Below are 15,744 nucleotides of genomic sequence, written 5' to 3'. Positions count from 1 at the left end.
AGAAGAGAAAGAGACACCGGAAAGAGACACTGTAGGCAGCTGTCTACAAGCCAGGTAGAGAGCTCTCACCAGAAACCAACTGTGCCAGCACCTTGAGCTTGGACTTCAAATCTCCAGGGCCGTAAGAAATTTCATTTCTGTTGTTTCAGCCACTGGGTCTGTGGTATTCTGTTATGGCAGCCTTAGCAAGCGAATACAACAGCCATTCAAATCCTGGCCCCCAAACAAACCATTCCAAAATCATCTTCTGCCACGTACGTTACAGTTTCTGAAGACTTCCTGTCATTTCCAGAACATACCTCCATGCCTGTATGAAAGTGCTCTCCACTGCCCGGAATGCCCCTTTCCACCTTCGAGAGTCAGCTCGCGTCACCTAACCTTTCTCTGAGGCCCCAACACAGGGTGGCCCCCACAAGCAAACTCCTGCGGTGCCCAGAATGGTGTCCTCAGTACACATGCACAGATGCCTTTGGAGGCAGAGACAGAGCCCCTTCATTTCCATATTGCCAAACTAGAATGGGGTAATGCACATGCAAGGTGTCCAGGAGGAACTCGTGGGACTGGAGGTCTGCCCTCCCATAGGCCTGAGCCTCCATGCCGCACCATGGACCCTCCCTTGCTGTCTGGCATGGTGCCGAGTTTGCATTTGGAGCTCAGTTAGTACTGCGGAATCATCTCCCCATGTCAAAAGAGGAGGCACACCTCACTCACGTCCAGATTCTGGTGTCTATGTTGATGTCAGTGCTCAAGTGGAAAACCCCTTCTGCTGTCCTGCAGGCCCCACTCGTACGTGCGTTTTCACATACAGAATTTTACCTCTGCATTAAATTGGTGAAAACACAGCCCCCTGTTATGTCAAGGGATCACCTACAGGGAATATTCTTATTCTAGTTATTATTGACTCCTTCTGGGATACTTCTGGATTTTGCTGCTCCATTTCCTGAACAAAAAAGCCCCTCTGATCTATCCTCTGTGGAAACAGTCTGTCCTTTCCCTAGAAAACCATGCCAGAAGGGACTCTGGGGAATCATCTAACCCAATTACCTGACTCTAAATATGAGAAGTTCATTTATTCATTCAACAAACACGGTTAGATCCTTTATTTTGTGCCAGGCATGATACTCTACAAGGAGGGGAGCGCTGGAGAAGGAAGAATAAGAGTAAACATGACTTCTGCCCTGGAAAAGCTCAGGGGTTATTCACCATCACAAGATGCAAAGTATCCTAGAGTTACAGAAAATGCAAAAGTCTCCGGGAACTTGCCCGAAAGTCTAAGAGATGATACCTTGTCGAGAATTACTCAGAGGCAGAGGCAGAAACAAAACTTCAAGGCTGCATTTCTGACTCTTAGGACAAAGAGCTTTTCTCCACGTGGTAGAATTTCAAAAGTGGCCTCAAAATAGGCCCTGCCCTCATCCTCGCTCCTTGGATGTGCCCTCACACACCACCTCTGGGCCCACTAGCTCTGACACTAGCAGAAACTTGAAAAGCACCCGCACATTGGGGTTTGCTCTCTTGCTGCTCTTGAAACATTGCCACCCTAAGAACAGATCTGAGCTAGCCCACTAAAGGGTGCCAGACCGCATGCAGAAGAACCGAGGTCCTCCTGCCAAGAGCGTCCTGATACCAGACACATGAGTAAAGCCATCGAAGCCCAGGGAGCCCCTAGCTGGCCCACCAGTGCCCGTAGAGGCCGCAGCTGACCACAGATGCATGAAGAAGCCCAGCCAAGGCAGAACATCTGCCCGGCTGAGCCCAGCACAAATCGCCAATCCATTAGAATTGTGAGCTAAGTAAATGGGGTTACACGGCGATAGATTACAAAGGCGCCCCCGACAGCCCTGGCCACTCCGGATAGATGGCAGGACGGCACTTGTACCAGTAATCTCATCTCCTGCAATTAGAAACGTTTCCACACAGTGCTGACGCATTCAGGACCAATGGAGACACACGTGCCAAAGACCGGAACGTCTTAAGACACAGACTACCGAAAATGGAGCGGATGCTTCTATGGAAGTTTGCTGGCACAGACTTCCAGCCCTGCTCATGAAGGTTTGGCCTCCCTGCCAGTGAGACTGTACCTAAATGCTGTCACTCACAGAAGCTTTACACAAGATAAAAGCATCTCATTGTCCTAACTGTGTGTTATCTCAAAAAGAATTTCACCACCAACAGCTTTCTCACGGTTTTCTTGTTTTGTTTACCTTGTAGATTAAACATCCAGTGTCTATTTTTTTTTAACATTTTTTTTAATTTTTGAGGGACAGAGAGAGACAGGGCACAAGTGGGGAGGGGCAGAGAGAGAGGGAGACACAGAATCCGAAGCAGGCTCCAGGCTCTGAGCTGTCAGCACAGAGCCCGACACACAAGCTGTGAGATCATGACCTGAGCCAAAATCAAGAGCTGGATGCCAAACCGACTGCGCCACCCAGGTGCCCCATCCAGCGTCTATTTCTATTAACTTCTGTCATTTAGGGAGTTTGAAGTCTCACTGAAACGGAACTGAGGGTTTTTTTCAAAGTAATTTCTATACCCGATGTGGGGCTCCAACTCAGGACCCTGAGATTAAGAGTTGCACACTCTACTGACCGAGCCAGCCAGGTGCCCCAAAACAGAACTGAGTTTGAATTGCTAAGAAAAAAAGCCAGTAAATAAGCTGAAGACTGGGGGAAAGCCTGCAGCCTGGGGTCATGGGGAAGAGCAGTAAAGGTGGGATGTATGAGTATTGCTTTCACTCTAGGGCTTATGTGGCTGATGCTTGCCAGGAGGGTGCTGGGAAGTAAGGGACAATGGTGGGTAACAAACAAGCCCAACACACAGTCCTTCCTCACAGCCTGCCAGACTGATGGCAGAGGCAGCCAAAGAGATCAAACTAAGCAGTAAGAGCTCACACTCACATGTCACTTACAGTGTGCCAGATGCCAGATGTGAACTCCCACGCATCTATCTAACCTGTACAAGCACCCTAGGGAAAGGTGCTGGTGTCCCCTATTTTAAAGATGCAGAGACTGGTCAAGTAGCGAATCTATGGCCTCATGCCTTGTCTGAGTGGACCCAGTCTGTTCCCCGCAGAGTCTGACTCCATGGCCTACACTGTTCTCCCTACACTGGGATGCTTTGTGTCCCAGACAGACCAGTCTTCCCTGAAACATGTCCCTTCAGGGATCAACTGACCAAAATGTCTAAAGGCAGCAATTTCCCAGCCAGGGGTCTTTCGTCTCTAATCCAGTGGCCTGCAAGTGGCCTCGGGAAACTGCCTGCTCTGACAAGGTGAGACTAACCAGAGGCTTCCTGAGACCAAAGATGGCGGTTTCTAATTGTCTTCAAGCTCTTTCTCCTTCTGTCCTTCCCCTTCCCGCTCCCCTCTGTATTCGGGGGCCCCACACCTCCTCTCCCACATGCTTCTCTTATTCTCCTAGAGGCTGTCTGTTCATTTCCCCCTCTTAGAATTCATCCCCCTTCTGCCACCCCATCTCGTGGGTCCTCTAAGTGAGTCTCTTGCCACCTTTCTGAAGTCCATTACTCAGAGTCCTGGGGCATTGCCTAGGTGCCCACATGCTTCTAACCACAGAAAACAGAGCCCCCAAAATGTAGATGTCATCAAACAGCTTCCGGCAGCGAGGAGGGAGGTGGCCAGTTAAGACCTCTCCAAGCCCAGCCCCAAACTTCCCATCTGTTGAAATCCCCACTGTGAAGGGCTGCCTTGTGGTTTCAACCCAGAAGGAGAAGGTATGGGGTCAACAACTCCCGAGACATGGCGTGGCACAGAGGCGAGAGCGTGGTCAGGAGCTAGCCCCCGGGCCCACGCCAGCCCCCTAGGTGACTTCATGTTTACTCCCTGAGCCTCAGTCTTCCCATTGACAAAATGATAAGGCTGCCACTGAGCCCTGGGGGCAGGGACCACCCCCATTTCGAGAGTCTGATGGAGTCTGTGATGCGTCTTCCTTTCCAGAAAAGTGCATATACTTAACGTAGCCATGATGTCAAAAGGTCCGCAGACTCTAACCCCCTAAAACCCTCTGCCACCTACTCAGGGGAAGTCCCCAGGGTTAGGGAGAGCTGGAGAACTCTAAGGACCTTAATACTCAAGTCTGACTTCCTCTACCAGAAGAAAGACACTGTGCCAGTGACTGGCTCACGCCCCTTTCTTCTCTGGGAGCAATTCATTCACTCATTAACACACATTTATTAAGCTCCTGCTGAAGGCAGGCCACTATTCTAAGCACCAGGGACATGACGACAGGCCATTCCACTGACACTTGCTCTCTGGGGAGAACAATGCAAGGGGACAGAGGCACGAGTGCCCTACAGGTAGCACAGGTGTGATTTCACAAAGTGACCTATTTCCATCCTGATCTCTATTAATCCTGCCCCATATTTCTGGTTTGGGAAACGTGTTCAAGGAAAAGGAAGGTCTAATTCCCCTCAATCCTAACATCAACTGAAGATGTATTTTTCCAAACCTTCTTTCTTTCCTTCTGTTCTTCGCCCTTCTCCTCTCCCCTCCTCCCTGCTCCCTCCCACCCTCCCTCCTCCTTTTCCTTCCAGAATGTTGATGGAGCTGTGAGCCCAGGAGAAACAGCTCCTTTACACCTTTTTGAGGAAGGTGAGGCATGGTTTCTCACCACTGCACACAGGAGGATTTGCTGGGCAGCCAAGAGAGGAAATGAATGCAGGAGAGGCATGTTGGGAGCTGGTGATGAACGTGAAAGGGGGGGGCAGTTCCAAGTGGAGTGACACAGCTCACAGCTCTTGTTGTGACCTCCTAGCTACACACAGCCCCTTGCTGTGTGTGTCTCTGACACAGAGAGAACAAGTCACTCCCAGTCCGTCAGTGACCACCATCAGCATCCCTACCCCCACCCGCTATGAACAAGGCTGTGTGAAATGAAAGGAACGTCCTACCAACAAGAACCTCGGATGACCCTCAAATATGGGACAAGGGTTGTCCTGTAATCTCAGCTGTAAAAATTTGCACCACAGAAGACCATTTCCTCCATTTACACAATCACTGATGGTCGGGTTTGCACTCAAAAACAAAGTGCATCTGGGATTAACATCTAAACCTAGAAGGTGCCAATAAATAGACGATGCTGGACAATGGGGGCTATTCAGGAAGCAGTTTATTTGGCTATTTTTTTCTTAGACTCCACTGCAAAACAAAGCCAGATTTGTATCTGCAGAACATTCTTATAGCAACTGGAAGAAATTATCCCTTGACGAAGCTGTTGGAAAAATCAACTGCAAGAATAGCAGCCGGCCTTTCCCCTGGTCATCAAAAGATCTTTGCTATCCAAAGAGTCTTTAAAAAAAAAAAAAAGTGCCCAGAAGAGATCCCTATGTAAAAATAAGGCAGTTTCCTATGCTATAACAAAGGCAGAGGCATCAGAAGGAGAAACAACAGTTTCACACAAGAGAAAAAAACTTTTAGAAATTTTTTAAATAGGCAAAAAAAAAAAAAATTGAACTGCTACTGTAAAGTTGATCGATCTGATCAAAAATAGTGTTGTTGCTCCAAATGCAGAGTAATATCCACTTTCCAGGAGCTTAGGTGTAAATTTCATAAAACAACACATTAAATTAAAGGTGCTTCATTTTCGAGTCCTCATTGCAAAGCGCCAGTGTAAGACATGATTCCTCTCTCACCTTCATGAAAATGAACTTGTCCCTGTCATTAATATTTTACTGGTAATTTGGTTGGCTTGTCCATGCTCTCTCTCCTTCATTTGTCCCACTGATTTATTCCAGGGGTGCTCCAATGAGGTGTCCCACAGGGTAGGTGGTCCCACCTGTCCTCACTGTCAGAGAGTAGAGCAGGTATCTTGAGAGCAGAGGTAATAAAGGTGTTTGCTGGGAAGGAGAACCCCCATATTCCCTATGTGCCTGTCCCTTGGGGAGACACCTGGGAGCCATCCTTCCCCCACCTCTCCTGCCATCATCACCAGGAGCAGGCAACTTTAGTCCTTCCACTGCTATCACATGCTGTCACTACTCTGCAGGATCTCAGCCCTCCTCACCTGTCCCCTGGATTGTGGCAAACACCTCCAACCACCATTTGTCCATGTTATAAGTCTGCCTACAGCACTTGCTGGCTTAAAACCACTGGGGTCCCCCCCACCCCCTGAAGGTTCAAGTTTGAGCCTGTAGCTCAACCTGCAGCACCCCCCCCCATCCATCTCACCCCCCAGGGAATGGCCTCATTCTACCTCTCTAGCTTCATTTAGGTTCCTGCCACTGTCCACCTGGTGCCTTCTGCCCCAGTAATACCACTGCTGGTATTCTCATGCAGCCCATGCATTCCTGCCCCAGCCCCCTCCCCTGGCATGCCCTTCCTGCATGTGGAGTGCTGTTTGAGGGCATGGGTAAAAAGGGAAGTAGGAGCTGAAACCCAGCCCATGTTCTGCCTCCCAAGCCACACACCTGAGGGGCTATGTCTTCATGGATGGACTCCCTTCTTAATTTGCACAAAGGCTCTGTATGGCTTAGCAGGGGTCCTATCTCTATGGGCTTGCCACATCACATCATAATTATCCACATGTTCATCTATCCCCACCCCTTCATCAAACAAAGCAGTCTCTCCCCACGCTGGTGCCCAACACAATGCCTGGAACATGTGGATGTCAAAAACCGTTGACGTCACGGGTTGGGTGAATGGGAGCGAGACTGTGGCTGAACAAAAAGAGCAGGGAGATAAACCCTCAGAGCCTGTCTTGCTACAGAGGCTCGGAAGAGCCCAAGAGCTAACCCAGAGCCTTACAGCCAGGGGGAATGTTCAAGGGGCTGGGCGGGGGGATGCCTGCCTGTTCTCACACCCACAAAGACCAACAGAATAGAGTTCAAAATGGCTCCTCTTAGGGACAAAGAAGGGATATGATTTGGTTCACTCTGAGGATGTAGCAACCACAGGCAAGTGATGCAGCAACACCTCGTCACCCAGGGGGCAGGAGTTCAGAAAGGCCATGAGGGCTGCAGGAGTCAGCAGCGAACGCACAGAAACACCCAAAGATGTAAGCAGAACTCGTGGAATGTTGCTCAGCGCACTGAACCAATGCCATAGGCTAGGGGGCGTGGAGGAAGGCACTAAATAAGTGACTTCCAACCTGATTAGGAAACCAAAGGGTGAGGGGAACATAGGAAAAGCCAGTCTGACCTATGAGAAGAAAACTCCAGAAGGCAGTAGGGGGTCAAAATTATGTCCAGCCAGACGATGGAGACGCTGCGTCTCCATGGGCTGGATCCAGTTGGCTGGGAGGAGCCCTTAGCTTCTGGAACCACTGGTACCACACCCAAAGGGCTGGTGGCTGACATGAGGAGGACATCATGAGGACATTCCCAGCTCCGGGAAATCACCTCTTTTCCAGGTAAATTTGCATAGTTAGGAGGAAGTGTCCTAAGGTGGCATTGCCCAAAAATTCAGCTACAGGGTTTTGAGGCTTCGAGGACACAGGGATCAGTGTGACCCAGGGCAGAGGTAGGGGGTATCAGCTGGGCCCCACTTTGGGGAATAAGGAATAAGGAAAGGAGCAGCCAGTGTTAGGACTTTGGCTTATTGCTTCTAGATCCACTGACAATGGCCAAGACTGAGAACTTGGGGAGGATCCCACTCCCAGCCCTGACCCCCATGTCACCCAGAGGAAAGTCCTAAAAACCACACCAACTGCAGACTGCCTTGGAGGAAGCTCAGACTGCTGGAACCAGGAGGGGAGAGGAGTGGCATCCATGTGAGGGTGTGGCCGCCTGGTTACTGGAGGGAAAAGCCAGGTTACTGAACCTGAAGTCGGAGGCAAGAAAGGGAGAAAACACAGAGCCAGCAAGGTCTGTGGAAGGAACTCCAGGGCTTATGTTCTGGAACGTCTCCGAAAATGTAGAGAAATTTGGAACAAAATGCTAAATGAAACTTTCAAAAATGAGTCATTTGTGAATTGCAGCGGTTCTCCAGGCAGGGTGTTGGCATCAGGACTCTGCAAGCAGAGGGACCGGGGACAGCCGCACTTTGAAACAGCTCCCTCAATCTCCCAGCTGTTATCCCAACAGCAGCTACAGAAAGGAAAGCCTGTCAGCCCTTTGGGGGTGAGGGGTGGCCCAGAGACCAAGTGCACAGGAGGGAAGTAGCAGCTTTAGAGAAGGAAGAAGGGCACCGAGGGGTATATTACACACACACACACACACACACAAACATACACACACACAAACACACACACACACACACACACACACACACACACACACACACACACTTCACAGTGGCCCTGCTGATCACCAGACCAACATGCTCTGGCCCATGTTTAGAATGAACTGTCTGGTGGGGACCTCGGCTGCACAACCACTCAATTGTAGGGGGGCTCCCCGGCCTTCCTTGTCATACAGAATCAAAGGAAGTCTTCACGTCCTCAGACTGAGTACGGTTTCTGACCACCCAGCCTCTCCCCAGCCGGCCAGCCATTCGCCACGTGGGACAGGAACACCTTCACTGTTCCGAGTATGTCTAACTAACATTCAGAAGCGAATTTAAAGTCATCTTTTATTGGACTAAGGAGGACCACCTGGTGGACTGAATTCAAAGTTGCTATAGTCTCCGTCTTTCTGTCGACATGATTGCTGGAAATTTGCTGAAGGACCAGTACTTTAAAAGTCCAAGATACTGAATCTGGATCAAGCAGCCACTCCCCCAGGGCATCGCAAGATTTCTAGTTTCAGAATGGAGACATATCTTTCACTGATTTCCCACTTTCAGTAATTGTGAGCCAACAATCAGGGAGAATTCATTATTCTATTACTCCTTACCGTAGGGTGAAGTGGTCTTCAACCCTGATGGAAAATGTCAGAATTTATCAGGAAGACGCTACTTACAGAGATGAAAGTCTGCCTTCCACAGTGGTGCATTAAGAGGAGCAACTGACCTGGGAGCCAGAGGAATCTGAACTGAATCCAGCTACCCTACCTGGGTCATCCTGGGCCTGTCCCCCCATGTGTAAAATAGGAAATGGTAATGATAACATTGGCCTCACAGGCTGATGTCAAGTTAAGATGAGATCATGTAGGTAGGGAGCCTAATCCAGACCCCAGAACATATTTGATATTCAATTAATAGGAGATACTCAATGAACATAAGATAATTCTGCTATACCTTAAGTCTAACATTTGTTACACTGTAAACACCACTAGCTGAACCCGAATTTGCCTTGACACTGCCAAATGTAGGCTTAAAAATCTTGGGTGCAAAACAGTTAAAGATGGAGTCTTTGGCCTGCTGTACTAAAAACAGCGTTGTGTTTGGACACACACATCGTAATGACACTCCCAAGAAATGCCTTCTTCTCTCTCAGGGTCCAGCGTGAGAGGCTGGCATGTATAAGGACATAAGTTGATTCCATAAGCAGGTTTGGCCGGTTTCTCAGCTATGGCTGACACCTGTGACCCAGTGTCACTCTGAGCCACCTGCAGAGCTGGTCTCGGGACCAGAAAGTTTCAGGTGCTCTGAGGCAGGCCTAAGGAGCTGGAGGCAACTTGTTGACCAAAAAAACCAACCCAAAGCAGTGTGGCTAATAGAGGTGCACATAGACCCCGCTCTGAAAGACGCCACCCAGGGTGGCTTCTGAGGTCTCCAGGTCCTCTGGGAGGGAGATTATTTTTTAAATGGAGCAGAGTGGAAAAACAGAGGGAAAGGTGACAGTTGTCTGGGTTTTCCCCACAGACGGTGGAGTAGAGAAGGCCTGGAGCTGAACTGGGAATGGGACTTTAGGACACTCCCTGGAAGGGATGGACTGGAGTCAGGGGTGACCTGAGGTCCTCTCTCCCTTCCTAAAAGCAATGGGCAATGGTGTTGAAACTCAACAGCAGAGACGTTCCAGAGCATGCAAGAAGGCAGGCCCACACAGTGGCTGGTATCTGCCCAAGCAGCTGGTCTCAGTTATTCAGACATGGACACGCTTCCATTTCAGTTGGCATAAACCTCTGCCCTGAGGCCACCCCCCTGCTCCCCACCACTCTGGCTGCCATGATCCCTCCTCCAGGAACCCCTCACCCTATTTGATATACAGAGATGCAGACACAGGGTTAACTTCTGTTGCCGGAGGCCTCCAGGACTTTCTGACGGGTCAGGGCTAGTTGTGAAATCGCCTAAACATTACCTCTGACATTGGCCCCAACTCCAAAAGGGTGTTTATTGACCTGAATCATCTCCAGGGGGTAGAGGCAGAGTAGGTAGGCCGGTGGCCTTCCCATCACAGTTCTCTTCCAAATCCCAGGGCCCAACTGCCTCAACCACCCACCCCACCTTCTTATTGCCATCGGCGGCCACCACAGTGCAGACACTGATTTCCCAGAGACAGCTCAGTTTAAGCTACTGGGGGCTTGCCACATCTAAGTGGAGCAAAAGCAATGGAACCGAGAGACCTCCCCACAAGGTGACGTCAGCGTGGAGACTGAAAACCACTCACAGCCCAGGAAGGGCAGCCGGTTGGCCATTCCCAACCCACTCACCCACCGCCCTGCGCTGCCTCCTTTGGAGACCAAAGGTCCTCTTTATTTCGTTGACTTCCAACTAGGACAGCCTCCCCACTCAACCGAGGAAAGCCCCCAAAGTCTAGGACTTGGACAATAAAAATGCCTACTTTCAATTCTTTGTCCTCTTTTTGTATATCGATCAAATAATGCCCCATATACCACACAGTTCTCAGAAGTTAAACCAAGAACACGCAACTGTACAGCCAAATAAGTCAGAGTGGAGAGTAAGTCAGAATGGAGAATTAATGACGATGCTTGACAACTCTCTCTCTCTTTCTCTCTCTCCTCTCTCTCTCCTCACCCCCTTCCTCCCTCCCTCCTTCCCTCTCTTCTCCTCTGTCTCCATCTGACACATATGCGAGACACACGCTCTCTTCTGGAGGATATCTTTAAGAAAGATATTGCCAGAACTGGTAGGAACTATTAACAGCCCATTACGATAGGCAGTTTGTACAGCTGCCCTGAAGCTATGATTTTAAACCAGGTCTTTAAAAGTCCACATCTCTGTGTTTTTAACGTGCAGCTACCTGGATTATATACACCTTGTTGAAAAACAGGAGAAATGCTATAGCTGTGCTAGGGTTGGGTGATTACTGAGACACAAAGAGAGCTATAATCTACATCACACCGTGTGCCCTGGGAGACAAGAGGCCTGGGAGACAGGTAAAACATCCATGGAACAGGAGACGCTCACTCGTCACTAGGCCAAATGGTTACCACCAATAATTCCGTTCCCCGAATAACATAAACAAGCAGGGCTTTCCCTGTTCGTACAAGAGAAGGGGAGCAGCAGGCGACCAGCTGTCTTATGGTGTATAGTCCCAACGCCTTTTCTAACAGCAAGACAAATCCTTGATGGAAAATGTACAAAGTAATTGAGCTGGCAAGAAATCAGAAGGAAATACCCAGACCCCTTTCTCCCTAGTTATACACGTAGGACACCTCTAAAGCTCATAATCAAACAGGAAGACAGAACAAAGGTTATTATATATACAGTTTTGATGTTCTTATCTGCTTAGGTGGCTTTCTGGAGTTGTCAGCGTTGATTTCAAAGGAATGCCCTTGCAACAGGAAATCAAGTCCGGTACAAAAAATAAAGTCATGTGGAATTTTTGAAAACTGCCATACGGTAGAATCCGTATCCTGGTTGTTATAATGAAAATAGAACTCCTGCTTCTTAATTTAAAAAAAAAAAAATGACAAAGTCTAAATCTCATCTTTGTGGGCACTGCTGTGCCTGACGTTAAAACGTATGTGAAGTAGGTCATGAAGAAAGCAGTCCCGAAGGGTATGCTACAGGAAGAAGGGCAGAGGCCAGCGTGAATGGAGCCAAGTGCGTCTGGAGCAGCATTCGGCAGGGGGGGAGGGGGGACTTACTTGGGTGTGCCCGTAGGTTTCCAGTACCTGCAGAAGAGGTACTGTCCATCGGCATTGACCAGGTGAGGCAGGTCCTGGTATGGAACGCTCTGTGGGGTCTGCCTGGGAGAACTTTCCTCCGGCATTCTGAAAGGATCTCCAAGTCCTTGAAAGAAAAGAAGACATATTCTGAAGTCAGAAATACGGCAAAACCACACAGAGATGGGGAGCAAAGCCTCGTTCGGTGTCAGAAACATTTTAAGCAGTTTAAAAGGACCCCCTCCATTTCAAAGACTTAAAAAAAAACCAAAAACATATTTCTTGCAGTCTCTCCAAGACTGAAAAATCCCATTTGTTCTTAAGAAAATGCTCACTTTATTTTTTAAGTGCCTCATTACAGCTTTTTTCCCCCCTTCCCATCTGTGTTTATTTTAAATCATTTCAGGAAACTTCATCTTAAAGACTATTTTAGCTGTAATCAAGTGGAAATTATACTCAGCTCTGTGGGTATAAAGACGCAGCTGCAAGAAGACCCATCTATCTTAAAATCCCCAAGGAAGTTTCAAAGGGGCACAATAATGAGGTGGATGATACTCCAATTAATGCCTCCTGTGTCTGAAATTCCAAAGATTCCATGACAAACCTGTTTCCATCATGTCCTGGCTTTTGCATTCCACAACCACGACAGCATGGAGAATCAGAGCCAGGCAAATAAGGGCTGTTCCCTCATCTCGGCGGTCACAGGGCGGCATTCAAGCAGTTCCCCAGCCCCTGTCCCCCACCCCGCGCCCTGCCCCCAGAGCCAGTCTTGAGGGCTTTCGGGGTGCTGAGCCCGGGAGCCTGCTTCCAGCTCGCACTGGAAGCTCTCCGGGGCTCCCCCTCCGTCCCCAGGGGCGGGGAACAGGCGCGCGCGACGCCCCACTACTAGTTCAGGTCATCACTTTTCGTACACAAATCCATGGAGGGGTTCGGAGAGGAGAGGGGCTCGCGAGCCCGGCACCCCCTGCCCCGGAAACTGGGAAACCAGCTCCGCTCACACCGAGGCACCTCGCACACGCACAAATGCGGGTCCCCGAGGCAAAGTCACCCCCGAGGCTCCCGACAAACTTTGCTTCCTGCCTGTCTCCGACAGCGCAGGGAACGGAGCCCCGCAGCTGTCACTGGAAAAGCCACGGGAAAAACCGGGAGACTTCGCCGGGCGTGTGCACGGGGCCGGAGGGGACCGGGAAAATGGAGTTGACGGGGACAAGTTGGTTTGGGGGCTGGTGCGAGGGAGCAGGGGAGGGCGCGCGCACACACGCGCACACACAGACACGCGCGCACACACTCGTGCACAGACGCGCGCGCACCAGGGGCGCGGGAGCCCACGCCGAGCATGCCGGGGACCCCCGAGGCTGCTCCCCACCGGTGGGGACTGCACTCGCAGGCTGGGGCGGGGGCCGGGAGGCAGTTACCGGGGCCACGAGCGCCGCTGTCGCGTTCCCCGAGCGCCGCGGGTCCTCGTCTGCGGCGGGCCAGAGCCGGGCCGAGCTGCGCGCCGCCGGCTCCGCGGCGACAGGGCGCGGCGTCTGCGCTGCCACTTTATCCCCGGGCCCGCTCGGCGGCGGGGGCGGCCCGAGGTGGGTGGGGACGCGCGGGACCGGCGGGCGGTGCGGGGAGGCGGCGCCCGGGGCCCACGTGTGCCCGGCCCGCGGGGAGGAGCGGGGGCGCAGCCCGCGGACCCGGCCACGCGCTCCTCCCCTCCCAGCCTCGGGGGAGGCCGCGCCCCGGGGTGGCCGCCCGGGGGCCGTCACGAGGCCTGGAACCCAGCCGGGCTCTCCCGAGTGTCAGCGCGGGAGGGCTCGCCACACCCACGCGCAACACACCTCGCGCACACAGACCCGCATAGGGACACACACGGACACCACACAATCTGCAAATGCACACGGACCGCATGCGTGCACAGACCCACACACAGATAGTACACGTGCAGACACAGGGACACATGCGGATACATGTAGACACTACATGTGCACAAGGACACACGCCACACATGCAGGCATGCACATAGACTTCCCCACAGATACACACGCATGGACACGTACAGACACACAAAAAATATACCACACACATACAGATACTCGGTACACAAAGGCAGACACATGACATCCACAGAGACACAAACTCACATAGACACACACAGAAAGAAACAGACACACACACGCAGAGACACACATAGACATCAAGTATACACACATGACATGCACATATGGGCAGACACTCATATACAGACACATTCACACCCGCACAGAGATGCACATGATCAGACACCCACATAGAAAGTGGGTTGGGGGTGCACAAACCCCCAGGAGGTAGGGTAAAGGCAGACTAGTGTAGGCCTTATCCCTCTACCCCTATACCCAGCAACCGTCCCTACGTTCTAGGAGACCGGCCCCCAAACGAAATCTCGGGTGGATCTACACAGGCCAGGGGAAGGTCTGAACACTATCCAGGACAACTAGCAATGTAGATTGTGGGGGTGCAGGAACCAGTGTTGGATTTAGGGTCCAGACCACCTGCAGCAGCTCCTCCATTTGTCCTGTGAGCCTTAATCTCCTCACCTGTAGCCTGGGTGCAACCATACCTGTGTCCCCAAGGAATGTGACCAAGGTCCCCAGCTCACACTGACTTCAGCTGGCCTTTTCACCTTTTCTTCTTTCATAAATAACTTTATCCCATTGCAATGCGGAAAAGAACTGCTGTACTCCAGAAGCTGGTGTCTCAATGTCACATTGTCTGTGTGCAGGAGGCCCAGGCTGCTTAGAGCCTGTGATCTAACTTAAGAAGTAAAACAATAGCCTTTGAGAAGCTATGGGCTGTAAGTGCTGCCAAGCTCAGCCAGCCCTCTGGCCTCAAGCAGTTCACCAACCAGGCCTGGGACAGAGAAGGGTAGCTAAATGCAGCTTTACAATATCCATGCGAGGCAGCAATTGGGGCAGGGAGCTGGGGGCTGGCTTTCAAGATGGCCATGCTAAATACACTGTATTTACTTGGATGGTAATTTGTTCAAGGTGGGGGCAGGGCGGCAGCTGGGGATCTAATGGATGCTATGGCAGGGGTGGGGGGGCCAAAGCGCACCTTGTACACAGCTGTGGTTTCAGTGTTTTCCAGCTCCAATATTCCAACATTTTAAATAGACAATGTGAAAGGCTTGAGGACAGATTTTGCTGAAGTTGTCAGCAGAACCTCAGTAGAAATGGTGGTAGAGAATTGGAAGCTCTGCGTCCTTGGTTACCGACATAGATGAGAGCATGGTGTGTGGTCAGCAGGTTGGGAAACCATGAGTTAAGACATTGAGACTGTGCTGTTCTGTATCTGGCTTTTTTTTTTCAATTAAACTTTTTATTTTGAGATACAGGTAGATCTGCATGCAGTTGTTAACAAATAATCCAGAGAAATTCTGTGTACCCTTTACCCAGTTTCCCCCAATCTTACAAAACTGTAGGATGATATCACAACCAGGATATTGACATTGATACAGTCTAGATGCAGAACATTCCATCACCACAAAGATCCCTTGTGTTGCCCTTCTGTAGCCACATCTACTTCCTTCCCACCCCCATTCCCTTCATAACCCCTGCCAAGCATTAATTAGTTCTCCATTTATAAAATTTTCTCATTTCAAGAGTGTTCTATAAAGTCACACAGTATATGACCTTTGAGGATTCACCTTTTCATTCAGCATCTCCAGGCGGTGTGTGTAGCATTCTGTGGTGTGGACGTACCACACAGTTTGTTGAGGGACTTCTGGGTCATTACCAGCTTGGGGCTGTCACAAATAAAAATGCTTTTGGCACTCCTGTAGAACTTTTTGTGTGAACACGAGTCCTCATTTCTCTGGGA

At 50.5% G+C, this 15,744-nt stretch overlaps 1 protein-coding gene across 6 annotated transcripts in view; it reads right to left on the bottom strand.

The window, feature by feature from the left end:
• Nucleotides 1-15,744, bottom strand: part of MGLL (monoglyceride lipase) — a 250,118-nt gene that overhangs the window by 107,555 nt on the left and 126,819 nt on the right. For 2 of the 6 annotated variants that reach the window (XM_047094694.1, XM_047094693.1), the window contains one exon: nt 11,884-12,028. In XM_047094694.1, the coding sequence (XP_046950650.1) occupies nt 11,884-12,008 (125 nt within the window). In that variant the 5' untranslated portion in view covers nt 12,009-12,028. Of the gene's footprint in view, nt 1-11,883; nt 12,029-12,505; nt 12,571-13,316; nt 13,395-15,744 lie in introns of those variants that run through there. The other 4 variants (XM_047094696.1, XM_047094692.1, XM_047094691.1 and 1 more) reach the window with 4 other exon arrangements.

The sequence above is a fragment of the Lynx rufus genome, unplaced genomic scaffold (genome assembly GCF_022079265.1).
Source record: "Lynx rufus isolate CCGP_SWC_20201006 ecotype Redwood Valley unplaced genomic scaffold, mLynRuf1.p SCAF_4, whole genome shotgun sequence".
Lineage (NCBI taxonomy): Eukaryota > Metazoa > Chordata > Mammalia > Carnivora > Felidae > Lynx > Lynx rufus.
The sequence above is the reverse complement of the archived record's forward strand: the minus strand, read 5'-3'. Positions and strand labels throughout refer to the sequence as shown.